At 48.3% G+C, this 24,098-nt stretch overlaps 1 protein-coding gene across 1 annotated transcript; it reads left to right on the top strand.

The window, feature by feature from the left end:
* Positions 1-515: 515 nt before the first annotated feature.
* Positions 516-23,537, top strand: ADA2 (adenosine deaminase 2; the record flags this gene model as incomplete). Its single annotated transcript, XM_080811610.1, has 9 exons — positions 516-837; positions 3,334-3,559; positions 5,365-5,575; positions 15,166-15,293; positions 16,955-17,045; positions 18,191-18,299; positions 22,262-22,419; positions 22,990-23,192; positions 23,438-23,537. 9 exons carry the CDS (start codon positions 516-518, stop codon positions 23,535-23,537), a joined length of 1,548 nt encoding a protein of 515 aa, XP_080667736.1.
* Between the last annotated feature and the right edge of the window lie 561 nt (positions 23,538-24,098).

Below are 24,098 nucleotides of genomic sequence, written 5' to 3'. Positions count from 1 at the left end.
TTTTATAATTCCCTGTAGTTGTTTTATGGACACAGTATCTTTTCATATCCTTCTTAGGCTATTAAGTATGGTTCTTTTGAAATTTTCTTTTATTTCCTGCATTGTCTCTGTTTCCCTTTGTTTTTTTTTTTTTCTGAAGTTCCTTTATGATGCTGGAGGCGTTCGTTGTATGCCTTGTGAGCTCTTGCTCTCTGATGATATTTAAAAGTGAAACACTAAAAATCTGATTGTAGTATACTCCTCTATGTGTGAACATGTCTCACTAACTGAAACGCTCCACTTTGTTCAAGGAGGGCTCATGGTGACTTATGATTTGGGAAACCCCTTCAGGTCTGTACCTGGAGGTCTTTTCTCTGCGGGCTTAGAGAAGTATGTTGCCTCCTGGTTACCTGAGAACAGAGTGGGAGAAGGAAAATCAGAGTTTGACACTTAAATCTGTCAATTTGCACTGATCTACTCCCTTCTTTAGCCCTGTTGGGTTTCCATCTGAGCAATTTCCTCTTCCAGGCATCCCAATGTCCATGGGTGGCCCATCGGGGTGGCCAGCCCTGCTCTTCCTGCTTTTGGTGGTGGCGATACCTTTTTTCTGCTCAGCCATATCCATAGATGAAGCACGAGCCCAGCTGTTGATGAGAGAAAAGATGCTGCAGCTGGGGGGGCAGCTGGTGCTGACCAAGCAGGAGGAGCTGGCCAATGAGAGGCTCATGGCCCTCAAAAAGGCTGAGGTGGCTCAGGCCATGAAGATCCAGAATTTCCCTCCCAGCATGCACTTCTTCCAGGCCAAGAATCTCATCGAGAAAAGTGAGGTGTTTAGTATCCTGAAGAAGATGCCAAAAGGTAGAGGTTTGGAGGGGGTGGTTTGCACATGCTGGGCAGGGAGGGGAAACTAAACTTGGAGCTAGCATTGTTTTTGGAGCTGTTGTTGTAAATGGAGCAGGGAGGAGCACGCGGCCGGCTCAGCCCACAGAGCATGGGACTCTTGATCTCAGGATTGTGAGTTCAAGCCCCACATTGGGTGTGGAGCCTACTTTAAAAAATAATGATAAATAAGATTAAAAAAAAAATAAATGGAGCACTGAGAACCCCACTCAGCTACTCTGCACCTTTGTTCTTCCTTGGCAAACTAGGAGGGTCGTCCAAGGTGGCTGCTGGTTTACCAAAAGCCCAGCTTCAGAGGGGACTCTGCCTCAGAGAGACAGTGGGGAGTGGGAGCTGGGCTTTGCTGTCTTTCCTGACAAAGCAGATGCCTCCACCCACAAGGTAGTGTCTGGGCCATAGGACCTACTGCTCCATTCACGTCTTTTATCTGCCTCTTCTGCCCTTTCTCAGGGGCTAAGGTAACAAACAGGGTATGGTATGAACTAGCATCTTGGATAAATGCATTTCTAGTACGGTATGTCTAGAGCATATTTACATTTTTGTTTTTAAGATTTTGTTTAGTTGAGGGCGCCTGGGTGGCTTAGATGGTTAAGCTTCTGCCTTTGGCTCAGGTCATGATCCCGGGGTCCTAGGTTGGAGCCCTGCATCGGGCTCCCTGCTCACTGGGGAGCCTGCTTCTCCCTCTGCCTCTCTCTCTCTGTCTCTCATGAATAAATAAATAGAGTCTTTATTAAAGAAAAAGATTTTAGGGGCGCCTGGGTGGCTCAGTGGGTTAAAGCCTCTGCCTTCGGCTCAGGTCATGATCCCAGGGTCCTGGGATCGAGCCCCGCATTGGGCTCTCTGCTCAGCAGGGAGCCTGCTTCCTCCTCTCTCTCTGCCTGCCTCTCTGCCTGCTTGTGATCTCTACCTGTCAAATAAATAAATAAAATCTTCAAAAAAAATTTTGAAAAAAAAAAAAAAAGAAAAAGATTTTATTTAGTTGAGAGAGAGAGAGTATGTATGCAGGAGAGACAGTGTATGCGTGAGAGAACACAAGCAGCAGAGAGGAAGAAGCAGGCTGCCCATCAAGCAGGGAATAGGATGCAGGCTGGATCCCAGGGCCCTGGGATCATGACCTGAGCTGAAGGCAGAGGCTTAACCAACTGAGCCCCCCAGGCCCCCCAGTATATTTACATTTCTATGAATATTAAAATAATTACAATCTTGTGCATGCAAATAGCAGTTTGCAGTTTACAAGGTTTCTTTTCTTTCTTTTTAAAGATTTGTTTAGGGGATATCTGGGTGGCTTAGTCAGATAAGCCTCTGCCTTCAGTTCAGGTCATGATCCCAGGGTCCTGGGATTGAGCCCCTCATTGGGCTCCCTGTTCAGTGGGGAGACTGCTTATCTCTCTGCCTCTACCCCTCTCCCTCCCCCTTTGCTCACTTGTGTATGTATGTGTTCTCTATCTCTGTCTCAAATAAATAAATACCTCTTTTTTTTAAAGATTTGAGAGAGCGCATACATGTATGAATGGGGGGAGGGGCAGAGGGAGAGAATCCCAAGCAGAATCCCTGCTGAGCGCAGAGCCCAATGTGGGGCTCCATCCCACCACCCCATGGGATCACGACCTGAGCCGAAACCAAGAGGTGGACGCTGAACCAACTGAGGCACCCAAGGGTCCCAAGGACTTTCCTATACCTCTTTTATCTTAATGTTATAAATAAATAGAGATTAAAAAAAGGTCAAGTTGGTAAAGTAACCTCTCTACTTGATGGCGAACACAGGGTTTAAAGAGTGTGACATGCCAAAGCTCACAGAGCTGGGACCCCTATGTGGCCAGTGTCAAGGCCAGGTGCTGAGATGGAGCAGGAAGAGCAGAGGGATAGTGTATACTGTGGCTTGAGGAGCTCAGTAGATGAAACCGGTGTCTGCTCTGAAAGTAGTGGGGCATCGATGGCAAACCTGCAGGCCAGGAGCTGCCTAGATGCTAGCGGGAAGCAGGGAGTACACCACTGTGCGGGGCGCTGGGGAGCAGACTGAGAGGGTCAGGACCAGGTGGAGGCGGAAGCGGAAGCTCCTTCCTACTACATCCCTTCCTGTGTTGGGTGGTGAGAGGGAGCCCAGCTTGAGCCCCAGTCTCCTGATTCCAAGCCTGATGCTCCCCTGCCCCATCAGGCCACCTCTCTTAAACGAGGTCATCATGGCTTATGACTGGGGAGGGAAGCGCCTTTCCTACACCAGAGCAGAGAAGGCCGTGGCCATCCCTGGGAGACAAAGGCACACAGAGGCCTGGAAGGTCTTTGAGCTGGAGTGGGAAAGGTACGTTATGGGCATTTCCAAGGAACTCCGCCAGATAGACATCCCCGTGCTTCTCACTTCGTGGCCATCTATACTGTCCTCACAGCCTCTGTGCCCTGGAACGTGGACTTTGCCTCTTTTGCTTCACCCCACCCCCTGCCCTTCTTCCTTTCCAGGGGCTGCCTTACATGTCCATGACTTCGGCATCCTGAGCATGAACTGGCTGGTGAAAAATGTCACCTATAGGCCCCACTGCCATTTCTGTATCACCCCGAAGGGGGCCCTGAATTTCAAATTTGCTTATCCAACACCCCCTACCCCTATGCCAGCAGAATGTTCAGAGTGGGTTTTGCTGGAGAAGTATCGAAAGGAGATGCAGAACGTCACTGAGTTTGACAACAGGTGAGTGTGGTTCCGAAAGAATGTGTCACGTGGCCTTAAGAAGTAGTGGGTGGTGTGTGGGTGTGTCTTCCTTGGTACAAACCATATATGCAAATCGGGCCTTAAAAAAAAAATCAGGAGGCTCTTTATAAGATACTTTGCTTCACAAAAGCATTCAAATAGCAAGTTCCTGGTTCATTTAAAATCTCATTTGACCTGTAAGATGTATTAACAGTAACAGATGAATTTTGCCTAGATGCTTAATACCAGAAGGATGAAAATCTCCCAGCTCCTGGAATAATGACAGTGCATTGGTGGGTGAAACAGCTTGAAAATGTTTTGTAGCAACTTCCCAACACACTTGTAAAGTGATGTTATAAGTAATAGCTGAGTGCTTTTATGAGCTTACTTCCCTTCACAAATAAGAAATGTGAAGCTCAAGGTTAAGGCCACACAGCTAGGACATGGCTACTCAGGGGCAAAGCCTGGGTTGGGTAGTCCCCATATTTCCATCCTACCTCCTGTATTAGCTTGCTGGGCTGCCACAACAGAATACTACAGACCAGGTGCCTTAAACAACAGAAATTTCTTTTCTTTTTCTTTTTGTAAAATATTTTACGTACTTACTTACTTATTTATTTATTTATTTTAAAGATTTTATTTATTTGATAAGAGAGAGATCACAAATAGGCAGAGCGGCAGGCAAAGAGAGAGGAGGAAGCAGGCTCCCCACTAAGCAGAGAGCCCGATGTGGGGCTCGATCCCAGGACCCTGGGATCATGACCCGAGCTGAAGGCAGAGGCCTAACCCACTGAGCCACCCAGGTGCCCCTTTATTTATTTATTTTTTAAGATTTTATTTATTTATTTGACAGGCAGAGATCACAGGTAGGCAGAGAGAGAGGAAGGGAAGCAGGTTCCCTGCTGAGCAGAGAGCCCAATGCTGGCCGGATCCCAGGACCCTGGGATCACGACCTGAGCCGAAGGCAGAGGCTCTGACCCACTGAGCCACCCAGGCGCCCCTATTTATTTATTTGACAGAGATCACAAGTAGGCAGAGAGGCAGGCGGGGGTGGGGGGGGTGGGGCAGAAGCAGGCTACCGGCTGAGCAGAGAGCCCAACATTGGGCTCCAACGCAGGACCCTGAGATCATGACCTGAGCCGAAGGCAGAGGCTTAACCTACTGAGCCACCCAGATGCCCCCCAAAATTTATTTTCTCACTGGTCTGGAAGCTAGACGTTCAAGATCGAGATCCTGGCAGGTTTGATCTCTCCTGAGGCCTCTGTCCTTGGCTTGCAGACAGCGTGTCCTCACAGGGCCTTTCCCCTGTGTGTGTGACGCCTGTCACTGGTGTCCTTGATGCCTGTCCTAGTCTATGTGGGCCCCACCCTTATGGCCTCATTTAACCTTCATTACCACTGAAAAGGCCCTATCTCCAAATATAGTCACATTGAGGGTTAGGATTTCAACATTGGATTTTAGGGTGTACAATTCCATGCATAACACCCCGCTCCCCCAAAGAGAGGTTGGTCTAGGATGTAAGTACAGTGGGGTCAGACTGGCTAAGCATGCAGAAGGGAGCAGGAGAGCGTGGTTGGCGGGAACATCCCACCTGAGTTGGGTCCTGAGGAGCACAAAGTGGGTCTCAGGGAGGGACTCTATGAGAGAACCCAGGGTGCTTCCCGTGGCCTCTCATCACTGTTCACTATGGTGCATCTGGGTTTGCTTCTGGTGGGAGAAGCAAGGTGGGCAAGAATCCTGCAGGTGCCTGAAGGTGATGGCTTGAAATATGCTTCCTCAATTTACCGGCTTTGTGTCTTGGATAGACTGCTAAGGAATTTCACGCTGATGACCGAGAACCCAGAGGTGGATTATGCAAACCAAAATATCGTCTGGTCCAAGTTTCAAAGTATCTTCTTCACGATCTCTGGCCTTGTCTACTATGCACCGGTGTTCAGAGACTATATCTTCCAGGCTCTGGAGGAGTTCTACCAGGACAATGTGCTCTACCTGGAGCTCAGAGCCATGCTGCTCCCGGTGAGCCCAACTCTTTGCTCTGCTCTGGCTTGACTATCAAAATTTAGCTTCCCAGAGGCACTCAAGACTACATTCTTGGTCCTGGGGCAGGACCAGCTGATGGGTCTGGCAAACGGATCACCCTGGTAGCACTGGGGAGAACAGATTACAGTGAGAGGTTTGCTGGCTGAGAGAGATGGGGACAGAGACTGGGAGAGTAGGGAAACAGCAGGTATGAGATAACAAGGCTGGGGGAACAGGAGCAATGAGGAGGACTCTAGAGGTCTTCCTGACTCCCCATGTGTTGGTGTTGAACTCGCTGGTGTTGAACTTGAGTTGAGTTGACTGGTGGTGACACTGATGGAGATAGGGGAAGTAAGAGGGCAAGCAGGATGGGGAGGGAGAATAGAAATTTTGGTTTTGAACCTGTAGAATTGGAGGGGTCTATGAGATAGCCCTGTGACGATGTGTGGGAAATGGTGGAATATATGACTGTGGAGCCCGGACGAGAGTTCTAGCCTGGAAACAGATTTTTGACATTTGTCCGCAGAAAGGTAATTCTTCAAACTGTCAGAGGGGTGAGTTTCCCATAGAAGCTGTGAGTTGAAAAGAGGAGTGGGTCAAGGAAGGGGCCCGACAAACAAAAATAGGATGGAAAGTTCATGAAGTGGGCTGAGAAGGAGCCGTTGTAGAAGGAGAGAACGAGGATAGTCTCCACATTAGGGGACACATTGTTGAGGAGAGCAGCCCCAGGTGATCAGATGCTCCTGGACCATTCTTTTGGGATGTCTGTTGGACAGAACTTCCCTGAAGACTATTTGTGGGAGGGATTTGGGTATTGTGGGAGTGGGTAGGATTTCTGAATGTTCCATTTGGTGTGCTCACCAAGAGTTTGAGCTGGTTAAATATTTTAAGTGGCTTGGGGAATGTGACCTTTGTGTAGAGCTCTCCCCTATATCGTATCCTAATTAGTCTGCTTCTTCTTTGAAATATTTGTTGAGCATACCAACGCCTTGGTGACTAACCTTCAAGTCTGTGGAAAGATCCACAGGGTGGCATCATTTTGGCCTTGTGTCCGTATTCCATGGTCTTTATAGGCTCGGAAATGTTATTGTTTGTACACTCAGAAGTGACAGAGCTCCAGAGGACCAAAACACATTGACCAAATTAATAAGAGACAGAAGAATAAACGAGAAGTCAGAGTGCTGGTTTTCAGAGAAAACTATCAATTAGATTAGACTCGCTTCTTGACCAGCAAGTTCTCTCTCCTTGAGGGCAATTCTTAGCCTTTCCTGAAGCCAGGGTATAGCCAGAAGGATGTTGGTGAGCCGAGTGGGGAGCCCTATTGTCCCTGGGCTCTGAGAATTTAAGGGAGTCCGTAACAGCGTACTCAATCTTTGGAAAATCTGATGAAAATTAACACCCTTTTGCCAGGAGAGGGAAGAAAGTGCTATAATAAGTTGACTTTATTTATATAGTGTTTCCACATGTATCTGTATGTATCTATAAAACATTTTAGGAAACAATGCAATGTACAGAGATTCTGGTATTTTTGCATTCTAAAAAATGTTTAATTCTTGTTGGGACTCCTAAATTGATTTTACTCCCCCAGTTTGATCTAGAGTGTTCAAGGACCCTCTGATGAAGTATATGCCTGTCCCAAGAACCAGTAATTCCAGTTTGTGGGTCCCGGCTCCTTCATCCGATACCAAGTTTCCTCAAGGCTCAACTCTCAGGACAGACCCACCCTTCCCCTTAGATATGTTAATACACTCCTTGAGCTTAGCTCAAGGCCAGCCCTGGAGGGCTGGGGAGAGTTGGCGCTCAGCTAAGGGTGCCTATCGCCCTTGGGATCTGACTGCATGTTTGGTAGTGAAAGCACTGAGTACAGTTTTTGGGAAGTGGGAGTGGGGCTGACCTTTGTCCCTCAGTAGAGCTTTCCCCAGTTTTGTGAGCCAAGTAGATAAGACCTGGAGACAAAGGATCCTTTTGCAGGAAGCCAGGGGTCTATCCATCTATAAAGTGAAGAATTTCTAAAAGAGATGAGCTGGCGTTGGGCCTGGACTGTGTGGGGTAGAAGAAATTGCACCTCCCAGAACAATTTATTGCCAGGTTTGGGCCTGAAACATCCTTTTCTCTCCAAGCATGGGCTCCACCCCCATCTAAGACCGTCCTCTCCTCTGGGTTCCACTGAAACTGGTTCCTAAGTCCGCCAACCCCTCCTTCACCCCTGACCCGGGACTGCAGCAGCCCACATCTCTCTCTTTGTCTCCTGGAAATGTGGATTTCTGGCACCCAGCATCTGTTGCCCCGTTATTTATGTCGGACTGTGAGATATTTCAAACTGGCACCACATCTTAGGTTGCCGAGAGGCACCAGTAGTGATAATGATGCTTGTTGATGGTGGTCCTCAAACTTGGCTGTTCAGATGAATCATCTGGAGGTGCTCTTTAAAATCCGCCTTTGGGCCCCAACCTGCCGGGATTCTAATTCCGTGCTCTTGAGTAGGGTCAGGAAGCCGCAAAATTAACTAGCGCTTCCCCTCCTCCCGGCGATTCTAATGCAGATGGTCTGACTCAGACCACACTTGGAGCAAAGGCCGTCTTCGCCTTGACCTTTACAAAGCACTTGAGTTGCATAGCGAGCTTGCGCTTTATGGACGTGGAAACTGAGGCTCGGGAAGGTCAGAGAGCTCGGCCAAGATCGTGTTGGTGGTAAGGAGTGACTGGACAGAGGACAGGGCACTGGATTTTCTGAGCATTGAGGGACCCATGCTCCAGCTCAAAAGGAGCTGCTGGAGAGGGCACGCGGCTTCCAGTCTCGCCCTTCCGCAGGGGATAAAGAGCCCCTGGGATTGGCTGCGGATGCTTCACCCAGAGCGGTGCTGGCCCCTGCTGGGGGGACCACTTCCTGTTGCGCAATCCTGGAGGCTTTCTCGGTGTGGAGCGTGGGGGAGGTAGCCCTTCAACCCTGTCAGAGCCCTGGGCGCCTTTGGGGGCGGAGGGCAGAGGAGGGAGGGGGAAATCGCAGAGGCTTTGGGTCTTGGTCGCTTTGAGGGCTGTGACTTTCATCTTGAGCTCGGTGGGGAAGCATTTAGGGGAAGATGCTGAGAAACTGGAGGGAAGGCAATAGTTTCCTGTCTCATCCCTCCCCTTTTTTGGCTGGGCTGTTTTCTCCTTACCCCGTGGAGGAGTGGGCTCTGGGGGGCATTTCACGTGGGGACCCTGGCTAGCTCCTAACCTCTCCTCCCTCTCTGCCCACCCCCCACCATCCTAGAAGGTGGAAGGCTGCTGGGATTTGGGATTCTGGAGAGGCTGAGGGGGATGGGATTTGACCATTTGTTCTGCTCTGACCCTGGAACAAAGGCCTCTTGCAATAGAGTCTCTGCCTTAATGCCCCCCATTAGCCAGAGTAGGGGGAGCCGTCAGCACATTAACAACTAAAAACCGTCTGCACGGGAATCCTTTTGCTGAGCCGCACAACCTCCCCCTTCTTGCTTGTGGGGCTAATTCAGGGCCTGGGATGATGTTGATGGACTATCCTGGCTGCTCAGCCTCCTATTGTGTTACTAATGCTTGATAACAAAGGCTACTTGCCTCTAGCAACAGTTGCTAGGCGGGTCTTATCTCCTGGGCTCCAGTCCCTTCCCCCACTGCCAGAATCAGAGGCCCAGACTGGGTCCCGGCCAGGCTTCAGAGTGGAGCTGGTGTGAGACCCCAGAGGATTATCAACAGGAGATTGCCCTGCTGGCACTTCCTGACAGGAGGTCTTAGGAGAGAGACGCGTCAGTGGCCTAGAGAACCCATGATGGTCGTCCCCAGACATTTTCTTGGATGCTGTCCCTTGTACAACGAACACTACTGGGGAGGGCTTCGCCTACCCACTCCCGCCTCCACTCCGGGGTTTTTCCTGGATTCTTGGCAGATCTCCATTGAAAATTTCCTGAAGTGACGTTACTGGTGTGACTCTGAGAATACTGACAAGCGAGGTTGGGGGGACCACCTTCACTGCTCCCCTTGATGATAGCACTTACCCTACTATGCTGTAATCAAGGATTTTCTTCTCTGTCAAGTCCACGAACACGGTAGATCTTAACCCTAGCTGTACATTGTACATTAGAATCACCTGGGGAGGTTAAAATAAAAATAACCAGCTTCGACCCCAGAGATTCTGATTTAATTAGTCCGGGGTGAAACCCAGGCATCTCCCTCCCCCAGGTTCTTATGTGTCGCCAGAGCTGAGACACTGAGACCCCTACCTGCCACTGGAGTATAAAGGTGAAGACAGGGGCTGCTCTGGTGACAGGAGACACTGAGGGTCAGCAAGGTTCTGAAATTCGGCGGACTCCGCAGCCCTCACCCCCACTCTGGAGTGGGACTGAGTGTCTTGACCTTTCTCAGCCTCAAAATCCTCACCTGTAAAGTGAGTACTCCCTGATAGTGTGGTTTTGAAGATTAAAGGAGATGATGATATAAGGCTCTTGGCATTACCTGGCACATAATAGAAGCTCAGTTAATGCAGGTGAAATGCATGGTGCTCCAATTGTGTTGAGAGTTAGAAATTCTGAGTCCTGGCTTCTGGTCTGATACAAACTAGTTGTGTGACCTTGAGCAACTGTCCAATCTCACATTTCCCTTCGGTTCCTTCCAGCTTCAAAATTCTGTAATTCCATGATATCACAGATGATAAAATTTTGTAATCTTATATTGGCTTGTATAAATAGCCAATTTTATAGTTTCACAATTAAATTATAATGAACATGGGGTGCCTGGGTGGCTCAGTTGGTTAAGCAACTAACTTCGGCCCAGGTCATGATCCCAGAGTTCTGGGATTGAGCCTTCTGTCAGGCTCCTTGCTTGTTGGGAAGCCTGCTTCTCCTTCTCCCTCTGCTACTCCCCCTGCTTGTGCTCTCCTGCTCTCTCTCTGTCAAATAAATAAATAAAATCTTAAAAAAAAAACTATAATGAAAATGGAGATAATGATCTACATTGAATCCAGTGTTTTCAACTCAAGGGGGCTTATTACATGGATATAGCAGCTTAGGTCTTAGGTCAATGACTCACACCACCTACTTGTACTTACTAATTGCTAAATTCTTAGATATTAACTCATCTTCCTAGGGTAACTGCAGATTTTTTGAGTTATTTTTCTGTATCTGGTGATAATAAGATTGGTAATAGTAACAACATTATCATTAATAATTATCTCTTTAAAAAATGTTTTCATGTATCTTTTGAAGTCATCTCTACACCCAGTGGGGGGGCTCAAAGAGTCACGTGCTCTTCCAGCTGAGCCAGCCAGGCGCCCTCGTAGTTATCATTTCTGAGTGCTCTACAAATGTTAACTCATTTGATCCTTGCAGCGACCCTGGGAGGTATGATTTACTGGGGCAGAACATACCTCCACTGGGAGCCCCAACCCAGAAGGCTGCCCAGAGCCCCCTAACCAGGTGAGAACTTTCCTTGAGTGCCTGGCTTCACAGCCGTGTTCTAACAGTTCTAACCGGTAGCAGAGTGGCTGTGAGGCTGTGAGGAATTGCAGGTCTCCCCATGAAAAGGGTCTCTTGCTCTGTGAAATGGGGGTGCTCTTGAGCATTCAGATCTTGCCCTGGGTGCTTCTGTAAAGCCTGCAGTTTCTCAGCCAGAGGCCCAGGAGCACAAGGCCCCGGGCAGCCTCAGTGTTGATTTACTGAGTGAGACACCAAGAGACGAGGGCTCGGCATCTGTAGCCCCAGGGGCCAGATTCCATCTTCGAGTCTCTCCATGCTATGGGAACTGGCAGTGGGATTGGAACCCTGCAAGGCAGGCGGCCCAGATTCTCCAGCAGTAAGTGCTGGAATGACAGGATTGATGGCTTGAAACTGTGGCCATATGCAAGCCCCCATCATGCCTCTGGTGTGTCATTTGCAAATCTGTACCTACTTGTTTCATATGCCAAGGATCTTCTTTTAGGCAGAATTGTCATTTGTCGATTTTTTTTTTTTTAAGGTTCTTTTGTTTCCCTTCTGTTCTGTGAGCACAACTCTACCGGCCACCCCTCCAATCTCCAACTATTCATCCCTTCTCTAAAACATGCTGCCTGGGGTTTAGTACTTTTGGAACTCCAAGCAGAGAGTGCTTTTCCTAAGTTAATGCTTATTTGTGGAGCTCCTACTCTGGTGCTGTGGGAGGAGAGGTGGAAAGATCCAAAGGACCTGGAGCTGGATCCTCCCTGTCAGCGGTTTACAATCCCATGGGTGTGTCTGGGCAGGTGACTCAGTAATGACACAGCAGTCAAGGCATGAAGAAGAATTCTGTTCTGCCCTTCTGCAAATCAGCTGGAGAATGCCAAGACAACTTCAAGTATCAATTCTGGGTTTGTTTAATGCATTGTTCTCAAAATTTGACACTCAAAAATTTTGGAGGATCCGAAAGAACTTTTGTTTATATGGATTATATCTAGTCTTTGCTGTATAATCCAGCCTGTGTTAAAAATTAAAACTGAGAAAATTTCAAAACACAAGACTGCACATGCACATAACCCATTATCTGTCAGAGAAATATTGTCACGTATGATACAATTTCCAGGAAATTCTATGCACTCATGAGAGAATGAGAATGAAAAAGACAAATAATATCTTAAAACTTCTATGAAAAGAGTTTTTGATTTTGTAGATTGCCTAGAAAAGTCTACGGGACCCACAGGGGTTCCCTTACTACACTTTGAGTACTGCTGGGGTACAGGATATAGGTTCTTTGAGCATCAAAGATGTGAAGATTCTAACAGAGCACCTGAAAGTCTGTTGAAGCTTTTTTCCCCTTTTTTTAAAAGATATTATTTATTTGACAGAGAGAGAGAGATCACAAGTAGGCAGAGAAAGAGGGGGAAGCAGACTCCCTGCTGAGCAGAGAGCCCGATGTGGGGCTTGATCCTAGAACCCTGAGATCATGACCTGAGTCAAAGGCAGAGGCTTAACCCACTGAGCCACCTAGGTGCCCCATGTTGAAACTTTGATCAGCGGCAGGAAGAGTTCTCTTTTAAAAAAACCTTGGTAAGGGGCGCCTGGGTAGCTTAGTCGTTAGGCCTTTGGCTCCGGTCATGGTCCCGGGGTCCTGGGATCTAGCCCTGCATTGGGCTCCCTGCTCGTCCAGAAGCCTGCTTCTCTCTCTTCACTCCCCCTGCTTGTGTTTCCTCTCTCGCTGTGTCTCTCTCTGTCAAATAAACTAGTAAAATCTTTAAAAAATAATAATAATAAAATAAAAAATGCTTGAGGAGAGGATGAAAGTAACTTTACCCTCTCAAGGTTCTGTTTTGGGGGCCTGCAAATTAAACTGACAAAAGCCACATTAACAGGAGAAAAGTCATACACATTGTATTTGATGTTAATGTTTAATTTTTGTGTGCATGGAGGTCTTGTAGAAAAAAGTGAGACCCAAAGAAGTGGGTAGAACAGGTGCTTATACATGATTTTAACCAGTGGTGATAAATTGTGGAGAAATGATAATACAAAGGAAAAGGGGCTTGGGTTTCTGGGGCAGTAAATTGTGGTGAGGGAAATATATGGGGGAAACTCATAGAAGATAAGGGTTATGATAGTAAGGTTTGCTTATGCAGACTCCTCTTGGTGCTGACCTTCTGTCTCCAGTGATAAGCCTTGTTCTTCTGGTATGGGTGATAGAAGGGGGAGCACCTTCACCAACAGTTTATGTCCTGCCTGTAGGCAGATAGGAGGAGGGCAGAGAGTTCTGTGTTTGCTGTTTAATTGCTTTCCACTCAAAGTAATCCGTATGCAAAAGGAGCGTATTTTAGGGTGGCATACTCTGATCCCCTTTGATAAAAATATTAATAGTAGTAACAGGCTAGATTAGATACTGAGTCAGCAGTTTCTAAGATTCTGTCCTATGGAAAGTTCTGGCAGCTCTAACCTTCAGTAAGCCTGAGAATGTCCACTCCTAGGCCAAGCAGTCAGGGAAGGCCCACCTGCCAATACCAAGCCCAGTTGGCTGAGGAAGCCTTGCAGGGGATTGTGTGAGAGGCCAGGCTTCACTGGGGCAGCAGCAGAGGAAACCAAAGAGCCAAGGCCAATGGGGCCAAGAGAAGGGGCTAGAAAGAGCTGCCCATCCACCCCACTTCCTCTAAGCCGGGCTGCAAAACAGGACCCCCGGAGGTGAAAAAGTGCCAAGAGGCTGCTCTGTGGGCCTGGGGAGAAGAGGGTGCTGGGGAGGCTGCCCCGGGACAGAAGGCAACACCTTGGGATAGAGGTAGGAGGGAAAAGGGAGGCCCCGTCGGCCGGTGAGAGTGATCAAGTGACTGGCTGGGCAATGAGAAGAGCTTCCTGGGGGCGCCTGGGTGGCTCAGTGGGTTAAAGCCGCTGCCTTCGGCTCAGGTCATGATCCCGGCGTCCTGGGATCGAGCCCCGCATCGGGCTCTCTGCTCAGCAGGGAGTCTGCTTCCTCCCTTCTCTCTCTGCCTGCCTCTCTGCCTACTTGTGATCTGTCTGTCAAATAAATAAATAAAATCTTTAAAAAAAAAAAAAAAAAAAAAAGAGAAGAGCTTCCTGGACATGACCAGCTCCAGGATATCAGACCCCAGGGAGGAAAAAGGACTTTTCTCCTGCAGACGGTGGGAGAGCTCATGGCTTCCATTCTGTCTCTCTGCCCGTTAGCCTCTGTTCCCTGACCCTGTAGGTCTGGCTCCCTGTAGGGCCACTGCTTCCCACACAGGCCTAGCAATGCTTCAGTGCCATTTCCCCCAGAAAGCGTCTCTGACCCTACCCAGTTCAAAGGAAGCCCCTTTCCTTCTGAGGTTCTGTAAACCTCTATTTAGCACTTAATTCTTCCTGCTTTGTATCATAAATGTGAACAGAGCCTGTCTCCACTAAATCGGGAACTCCTTAAGGGCAGGCATCTTGTCTTACTAGCATTTGTCTACCCCTCTAGGACCTAGCCTGGTTCCTTGCCCATGGCAGGTTTTTAACTGATGTTCATGGAAATGACTTCTGCATATTACTTCTTCCCATCTTCCCTCACTCCACAATCTCTTGGGAAAAAACTCCCACATCCTGTCCTGATCCTGAACTGCCATTCTCTGCAGGGGTGAGAGCTGACCCAGCGGCAGGGGAGGGCAGAGAGAGCTGCAGGGGACATGTCCACGCCAATGCTCTCTGGCCTCTCTCAGTGGGTTTGGTGTGGCCCAACCTGCAAAGAGGGGACTTCTTTCCACCCATTCCTTCCCCTTTGCCTTACCCACTGTCCATTGCTGGCTCTTCTCACTCTGCCCCTAATAATGTCCACCTCAGGGGACATCCCACCTAGGGATGGGAAAGTGGGGAGGTGAAGTGGGTCCTGTCCCCCGTTGACCTGTTATTCATTCATTACACACATGCCTATTGAGCACCAGGCACTGTTCAAGGTGCAAGGACCCAGCAATGAATGAGACAGGCAGACAGCCCACTTTGTGGTGTTCAAGAGCATTATCCTAGATAGGACTAGAACTTCTGAGAAATGTCAGAGGCTGTTGAAGGCACTAGGCAAGGAAATTGCAAAGTCCAACATGGTTTTAGGGATTATTGGCAATGGGAATGAAGTTTTGCTCACCTCTGATGTCTGATCATGACCATGCTTCCTTCCCAGGTATATGAACTGAATGGGACCATCCATAACCAAGAGTGGTCAGTGAGGACTTACAGAGAAGTGGCTTATATGTTCGCGAAAAAGCATCCTGGATTTATTGGAATCAAACTCATTTATTCAGATCGCAGGTGAGAGAGGACATGGGTGAAGTGCAGGGTTTGGGAGAATGGGATGCAGATAGAGCCACTAGAAGGGAGGGGAGGAGAGAGGAAAAAAGAGGGAGGCTGGCATCAGAGACCTACACCCTGTGCCAAAGAGCCATGGACTCAGTGGGTACATTCATGCATGGGTGCAAACATCTACCTCTAAAGTCACTTCTAGTTCAAATCTTTGCCACTGAGCTTAAATGAAGAACTATGGCGATTTTCCATATTAATTCTAGGCCCCACGTTGGCCTGGGATATGTTTTGGCCTATATCTTCAGATAACTGGCTCATTTCCTTGTTTCAGTTTGCCTCTGGGGTTCTGCTTAATGTCATCCATGGGGGATGGCTGTGTGCCAGGCCTTGATTGGTGACCCAACCCTGAGGGACCGCTATCTCAGAGTCTGTGTGTAGACACCCCACAGGAGCATGTATGTGGGACCTGGTAGCATGAACAAGGACCCACTCTTCCCCCAAGCAAGCACAGAAAGCTTTATAGTTGAATTTTCCTATTGATTATACTGAAGGACAGCTCTTTACTCCTGTCAGAGGGCCACCAGTCTAAGGCCTGTGACTGTGCACTGGGCTGGAGAAGCGGGGTTCTCAAATGCAGATCACACAGAATCAGGACTCGGGGAGGGGCGGCTCCTCCATTTGCTCAGCCTACCCTAGAGGCTGGGCTCTGGGGGGCAGTCAGACTCCTCCCCACCCCATCCCTGCTGAATCCCCTTCCCTCCTTGTGAGGGCTGGGAATGGGGGTATGCATGAGCCAGAGCTAGTCATCTGGGATGGAGCTGGCAGGCTGGGGCCCCATTGGTTCCCCTCAGAGGCAACCTGGGAGCCGATGGCAGGAGGGTGTGAGGGCTGGGCTGCAGCTGATCAATCCTCCATGTTCCCTTAGAGCTCTGCAGGAGAGGGAGTGAGCCGTGTCGGGTAGGGGGCAGGAGAAATTTAGGCCCACAGAAATTTTGTCACTGAGGGACAAATGAGCCAGCTGCTGTGCAGAGACCTTTGTCCTGTCACAGAGATATACCAGACTTTTCCCTTCAGTGCTTCTGTTGTCTTGTTGTTTGCCTCATCCTTTTCCTGGACTGGAACAAAGACGGTGTGGAGAGAAGACAGAAGTTCAGTCATAGGGTTTCTGGAGTGCCCAGGGCCTTGCTGAATTAACTGGGGGCAAAGGACCTATCGTTGCCAGGTCCCGCTGACCTGACAGGGACTTGGGTCATCTGTTATATTTCCTAGGTCCCCAGTGGACAGAGAGCCAGGCTCTGTACTGCACCTGCTTCCAGGAGCCATCCTCTCAGGGATGCAGGGCACGTTTTGGACGAGGCCTCTTTGCTTCATCCAAATGTAGATAATGAAGCATATCCCATAGGTCTTGCCTTTCAGACACTGTGGGTCATCCTGGAGCCAGCCAGAGTCCTTGATAGGGTTGGGTTTGGGTGAAGCATCTCTCAGAGGTAGCCCCTGGCAGGAGTCACGACGGCCTAGCCAGGAGAGGGTCACGTGGGCAATGGGGAGCGGTTGCTGAGTACCCTGATCTGGCCCAGGCCCAAGCACTGGCAGAGCCACTCTGGGGTACACAGCAGCACCAACGCCAAGTCACGCTGTTGCCCCTGCTTCTCTCTCTCTCTCTCTCACAGATTCAAAAATGTGTCCTTCATCATGAAATCCGTCCAAACGGCTATAATGCTTCGGGCCACATTCCCCAGGATGGTGGCAGGCTTTGACCTGGTAATGGACTGCACGACGAAGCTGTCTGAGAGCAGGGCCCAGCAGGCAGCTCTTCCCGAAGGCCTTGTCGGCTCCCACGGAAGCCCTCTGTAGAGGCACAGGCCTGGTCAGAGTTTAGCACTGACCTTCTCTGGGGGCCTGCAGTCACAAGAGAAAGGGGAGCAGAGAAGGCCAGAAGGCTGAAAGGGGGAGTTGCAGATTAAGGAGAATTCAAGGAGGTTGGGCAGTAATGGTGGGCTTACTCCCATTCCCCTGCCCTCTGCCCTCTTTCTAGCCCACGTTGCCCACCCACGGCTGGCTCTTAAAACCATAGCACATGGCGGGGGAGTGTAGGGAGAGGCCAGGAAGCAGAGATGGGGCTAGCCCTGGGCAAAACTGTCCTCTGCCCCTCCCCCAAATCAAAGCCATCGCCGGGTTCTGGCAGCCAGGGCACACTTCCCAGTTGACAACCCATTAAATCCTGTTAGGGAAGCTCAAGTAGTTTGAACTAACTGGCTGAAAGGTGCTCCTGACTCCCTCTTACAGAATCTGTACATTTTACCTGAGTCTGTGCTTAAGCTCCTGTTTTCAGACCATCTAGAGCTCAGGAGTGGATTTCAAAGCCTCATTTTGTTTGGACCCGGGATGCCCTCCTGGGATCCCTGGAGGTTGTTCAAAGGGTCTGGCCTCTCCTGAAAGGGGCAGAAGGCCGTCTCATCTCACCTTTTCCCTCTGCGTGCAGCACGGACAAAGGAGGCTGGGAAAGAGCACCTCTAGTCTAGACCTTCCAGAACAGTCCCTACAAGGGCTGTAATGGACAAACCCTAGAGGGAAATTAGGGTTGGAAGGGGGCTAGTTAGTTGTTCAAAGGGATCTACTCGCAAGTTCCAGCTCTATTTCAAGCCTGCACTCCATTCTGCTACGTTGAATATCTGTATTTGGCTTATTATAAAAATGTGTCCTTGTCTGCCCCCCCCACACACAAATTAAAATCAGCATTCCAAAGGAGATACGCTTGTTATCCTAAGGCGCCCTTCCTCTTGGCACACAGCTACAAAGCCCTGGGGGTATGTGTGGTTTAGTTTGAGAAGCATAATTTTGTTGTAGTGATAGCTGAGGCATGGACCAAGCAGATGACTCCATGTCCCCTCCTCTCTGTCCTGCAGGTGGGGCGTGAGGACACTGGCCGTACCTTGTATGACTACAGGAAGGCTTTGATGATACCCACCTTGCAGGGCATTAAACTGCCTTACTTTTTCCATGCTGGAGAGACAGGTGAGCCATCTGAAGACAAGCAGAACAGAGGAGGTGATGGATAGGAGGGCTCCTCCTCATCATTCAAGAGAACTGATGGAATTCTGGGGCAGTATTGGTATTTTTGATAGTCCTTTTGTGGCACTTGTCCATTTCATTTGCATTATATCACTTAATCCTAATGGCAACCCCTAGAGAAGGAATAACAATGATAATAACAGTATCTTTACATATATTATTTCTTTTTTCTTTTCTTAAAGATTTTATTTATTTATTTGACAGAGAGAGATCACAAGTAGGCAGAGAGGCAGGCACAGAGAGAAGCAAAAGCAGGCTCCCCGCTGAGCAGAGAAGCCGACACGGGGCTCGATCCTAGGACCCTGGGATCATGACCCGAGCCGAAGGCAGAGGCTTTAACCACTGAGCCACTTAGGCGCCCCTTCTTTTCTTTTCTTTCTTTCTTTTTTTTTTTTTTAAAGATTTTATTTATCTATTTGACACTCCTGTCAAATATGCAAGTATGCAAGTATGCAAGTAGGGAGAGCAGCAGGCAGAGGGGCAGGGAGAAGCAGGCCCCCTGAAGAGCAGGGAGCCCAATGCAGGGCTCGATCCCAGGACCCTGAGATCATGACCTGAGCCAAAGGCAGATGCTTAACCTACTGAGCCACCCAGGCGCCCCACATGTATTATTTCTAATTTTCACCCTGGTCCTGCTGGGAAGATATTTTTAATCCCTATTTTATTTTATTTAAAAGATATATTTATTTGGATGGGAGAGGCAAAGGGAGAGGGAGAGAGAATCTCAAGCAGACTCCCCGCTGAATGCAGAGCTGGACAGCAGGCTCCATCTCAAGACCCTGAGATCATGACCCTGAGATCATGACCTGAGCTGAAATCAAGAGTAGGGTGCTTATCCAACTGAGCCACCCGGGGAACCTTCCCATTTTATAGGTGAAAAGCCCAAGTCTCCAAACACAGAGTGGTTGGTCCAAAGGCAAGGAACCAGTCATTAGTGGAGTTTGAATTTGAGCCCTTTCTGATGATCTCCATTTTATAATGAGCAAATTGTGCTTAAGAAATTAATGCACCTGTCCAAAGTCACACAGGAGTCTAGAACCAGGCCTGCACTAGCAGCTAGGAGGCTCTGTCCACACTTGTCAGTGCTGAACAGGAGACCCCACCCAGCGCAAGCTGGCCCACTGCTATTGTTTCTGAAATGCCATTAGCCTAGCCACAGCTTTGTTCCCCAAAGCTCACTCTACAGGCTCGTGGGTCATCTCTCAGACCTTCCCATTTTACAGTCCTTAAAATATGTAAACCCTAAGCAAAGGAATCCCAGATCATGGCTGCAATTTCAGGTCAAAATGAAGATGTCAGGAGGAAAGCTTGCTGCTGTGTCTCACCTGGTGTCCCTGAGTACCTTAGGTACCTGTCATCCTTAGAAGTGAAGAGCAGTGGGGGCTTGAATTTCATAACCAGGCTCAAACCTTGGTTTATCACACCACCTCTCAGAGGAAGGGTCTGTGTACATTAATCTCTTTTTCCCTGACATTTCAAGTCATTTTGGATCCAATTTAGATCAGAGTTGTAGGAGATTTGAAGAATTGTTTGTGGGGGATGGGATAAGGGCTAGGGGTTGTTAACCTTGAAGAGCTTGTGGTCTAGTTGGGAAAACCATACTTACCTGTGTGAAATAATTTCAACAGAATGAAATACTGTACCAGGATCTAACCACATTCTAAGATGCATGACCCTAAGAGAGGATTTTGCCAGGAGAAATACAGGGTATTAATACCCAAGAGTCATGTTCTTATTTTTAAAAAGGAAGAGGGGTGCCTGTGTGGCTCAGTTGGTTAAGCATCTGCCTTCAGCTCAGGTCATGATCCCAGAGTCCTGGGATTGAGCCCCATGTTGGGCTCCCCACTCAGCGGAGCCTGCTTCTCCCTCTCCTTCTGCCACTCCCCCTGCTCATGTGTTCTCTTTTTCTCTCAAATAAATAAATAAAATCTTTCAAAAAATTAAATAAAATAAAACAGAAGCGATCTGGGGTGCCTGGGTGGCTCAGTCAGTTAAGCACTTGCCTTTGGCTCAGGTCATGATCCTGGAGTCCCAGGATCGAGTCCTGCATCAGGCTCGCTGCTCAGTGGGCAGGGAGTCTGCTTCTCCCTCTCCCTCTTTTCCTCCCCTGGCTTATCCTCACTCTCTCACTCACTCACTCTCTCTCTCAAATAAATAAATAAAATATATTAAAAAAAATTTATTGGGGCACCTGGGTGTCTCAGTGGGCTAAAGCCTCTGCCTTTGGCTCAGGTTCATGATCCCAGGGTCCTGGGATTGAGCCCCGCATTAGGCTCTCTGCTCAGCAGGGAGCCTGTTTCCTTCTCTCTCTGCCTGCCTCTCTGCCTACTTGTGATCTCTGTCAAATAAATAAATAAAATCTTTTAAAAAATATTTATTTATTTGACAGAGAGAGAGAGAGAGAGTGAGAGAGGGAACAAAAGCAGGGGGAGTGGGAGAGGGAGAAGCAGGCTTCCCACCAAGCAAGGAGCCCGATGTGGGGCTCTATCCCAGGACCCTGGGATCATGACCCAAGCCAAAGGCAGCCACTCAACAGCTGTGCCACCCAGGCACCCCATCAAATAAGTAAATAAAATCTTAAATAAATAAATAGGAAGAGCTCTTTGAAAAGAAAGTTCTAGATAGGAAACCAGTGAAAATCCTCCTGAAACACATACCCTAACTAGCAGGGGGAATTCTGGAGTTTTATTCCTAACAGAAAAGTAGAATTTTCGGGGCACCTGGGTGGCTCAGTGGGTTAAAGCCTCTGCCTTTGGCTTGTGTCATGATCCCAGAGTCCTGGGATCGAGCCCCGAATCGGGCTCTCTGCTCGGCAGGGAGCCTGCTTCCCCCTCTCTCTCTGCCTGCCTCTCTGCCTACTTGTGATCTCTGTCTGTGAAATGAATAAATAAAATCTTAAAAAAAAAAGAAAAGAAAAGTAGAATTTTCATATTTTACATGTAGATCAGTTAGAATGCTTTTGGCTGCCAGGAATGGAATATGCACATTTAATAGGTTTTGCAACAAGGTCATCTATTTTGGATCATCTGTTTTGGACCCCAAGATCATAATCTGAGCCAAAGGTAATCACTTAACTGACTGAGCCACCCAGGTGCCCCAAAGTCACCTATTATTTTACATAATAAGTGACCTCTGCTTTCCTCTTCAAGTCCAGGGGTTCACTGTACTTAGTTGTCAGATAGTCAAGTTACATTTAGGTGTAACCAATCCAGTGAAGCAGGAGTCAAGATATTTGCTCCAGGGCATCTCCTTTTATCAGGGAAGAAGCCCAAGAGCTCTCCACCAGTTGCCTTCCAGGCCAGCATTAGGACTATCCTAGCTGCAAGGGAAGCCAGCAGAGTCAGGACCTGTAATTTTCACCCTCCAAAGAAAGCCCTGCCAGCAAGGAAGATACAGTGGGGATGGCTGGTAAATAGGCAGTACCTGCCACCACCTTGCTGGTCGTTGTGATCGTGCAGTCCATGTTGCAGTTGATATTGGTGAAGATACAAATTGAGTAAGTACATACAAGTAAATTATATCGAGAGTTTGCAACACACTATTGTAAAGATAATAAACAAAGTTCCCAGGAAATCGCTCTGGAAACAAACAAATGGAAAGAAAGAAGATAGACTGTGGAGTCAGACAGACCAAGGTTTGAAACCCAGTTTTACTACTTAATTGAGTATGCTCCTTCAATTTGTAAAGCCTGTTTAAGTTTCAGCTTCCTCATCTGTTACATACATACATAAAATAAAGGCTTTTATTACCTTTCATTAGCATTGTTACAAGGAAAATTGTGTGTGTGTGTATGTGTATGCACGCGCATGCGTGTGTTCTTTTTCTTGCTTGGGGATCGGAAGTGTTTATCTGAGTATGGTCTATGGGCCAGATCCATTTGACTGAAAACTATCCCTTTTCCCCAGACTGGCAGGGTACTTCCATAGATAGAAATCTTCTGGATGCTCTAATACTGAACTCTACCAGGATTGGCCATGGATTTGCTTTGACCAAACACCCAGCAGTCTGGGCTGACTCCTGGAAGAAGAATATCCCCATAGAAGTCTGTCCCATCTCCAACCAGGTATGTGTGATCCATGCGACCAACCCTCCAATCTCAACCTCTGTTCTGATTTCCCAAACTCTTTCCTGTATAATTTCTTGCTCCTCAGCTCACCTGTTTTCTGTATTCCTCTACTGTCTCACTCCGATTAGTAAGTTATTTAGGAATGGCCCCTTGCCTGACCCATTCATAACAATGAGGCAGCATTGAGGGTCCCCAGTGGGGTGGAATTTTGGGCAAAGCTATAGACAAAGCTAAAGGGACAGTGAGGAAGCATAGTCAAGTGGGAGGGGCCATAGGATACTGCTGTTTCCACAGTTGCTTGGGGTTCTTGTGCACCTGTCTATCTTCCTGGAGAGCAGCTCTGAGCCAGACCAAGAGAGAGACCAAATGTTTGTGGTGGTAAAGAAACTTGCAAAAAATTAGGAAGAACACGAGGCCTGGCTCTATTTCTGTGTTGTGCCCAGAAGTCATTCCAGTGGTCAGGGATGAGGAGGGTAAGAAAGGAGCTGGTTATCCTCAGGGTCTTGCCTCTCTTGGGACAACTCTTCTTATGGTCAAAGTTTGTCCTCCTTTGCCTCTTATTGGCAGGTTCTGAAACTGGTGTCTGACTTGAGAAATCACCCTGCTGCTGTTCTGATGGCCACTGGGTACCCCATGGTGATCAGCTCTGATGACCCAGCTGTCTTTGGTGCCAAAGGCTTATCCTATGATTTCTATGAGGCCTTCATGGGCATTGGGGGAATGGCAGCTGATCTGAGGACCCTTAAACAGCTGGCTATGAACTCTATCAAGTGAGTATCTTGTGTACTTCCCAGATCCCCAACTCCCTCTTCTGCCCTATGACTTGTGTTTATCTCTCTTACAGTTTTGGGGAAGAAGTCTGGAAGGTTTTTTATGTTTTTTTTTTTTTTCTACATTGCCTCTGTTTCCTTATTGCTCTTGGACTGGGGAGAAATGTGCTCTGCAAACATCTGAGGCCCCCCTCAGCTTTTCCCCAATCCTTTCTCTCCTGACCAGAGTGCCTTTTCTTTTGCAGGTTCAGCACCTTGTTGGATACTGAGAAAAAGGCTGCCATGAAAACCTGGGAGGAAAGATGGAATAAGTTTGTAGCCGACCTGGCTAGGAGGCCAAAGTGAGAAGAGCCATTTATTACCCTGTTCCTCTGCTTCCCACTGCAAGCTGTTTTCACCTTCTATCATTCATTCTTGAACCCACTCCAGTATAGTTTCTACCTCCATTTCTTTTTTTTTTAAATAATATTTTAAAAGATTTTATTTATTTGACAGAGAGACAGAGGGCACACAAGCAGAGGGAGTAGGAGAGGGAGAAGCAGGCTTCCCACTGAGTGGGGAACCCGATGTGGGACTTGATCCCAGGACCCCGGGATCATGACCTGAGCCAAAGGCAGACACTTAACGACTGAGCTACCCAGGTGCCCCTCAACCTCCATTTCTTTATCAAAACTGACTTCATGAATGTCATCAATGGTCTCTACATTGCTTGACCTCTCAGAAACACTCGAACAGTCTACCAAACTCATCTTTTTGAAATACTTTTCTCTCAACCTCAGTGACATCAACTCTTTTGGTTTCTCCTTTCTCTCTGGCAGTTGCTCCCAGGGTCCCTTTTCCAGATGCTCTTCTCTCTCCGATCTCTGTGTTGCATTTCCTCAGGGCTTAGTTTTGCCTCCCCTCTGT

This window comes from Martes martes (genome assembly GCF_963455335.1).
Source record: "Martes martes genome assembly, chromosome: 8".
NCBI lineage: Eukaryota > Metazoa > Chordata > Mammalia > Carnivora > Mustelidae > Martes > Martes martes.
This window is presented reverse-complemented; position numbering and strand designations above follow the sequence as displayed.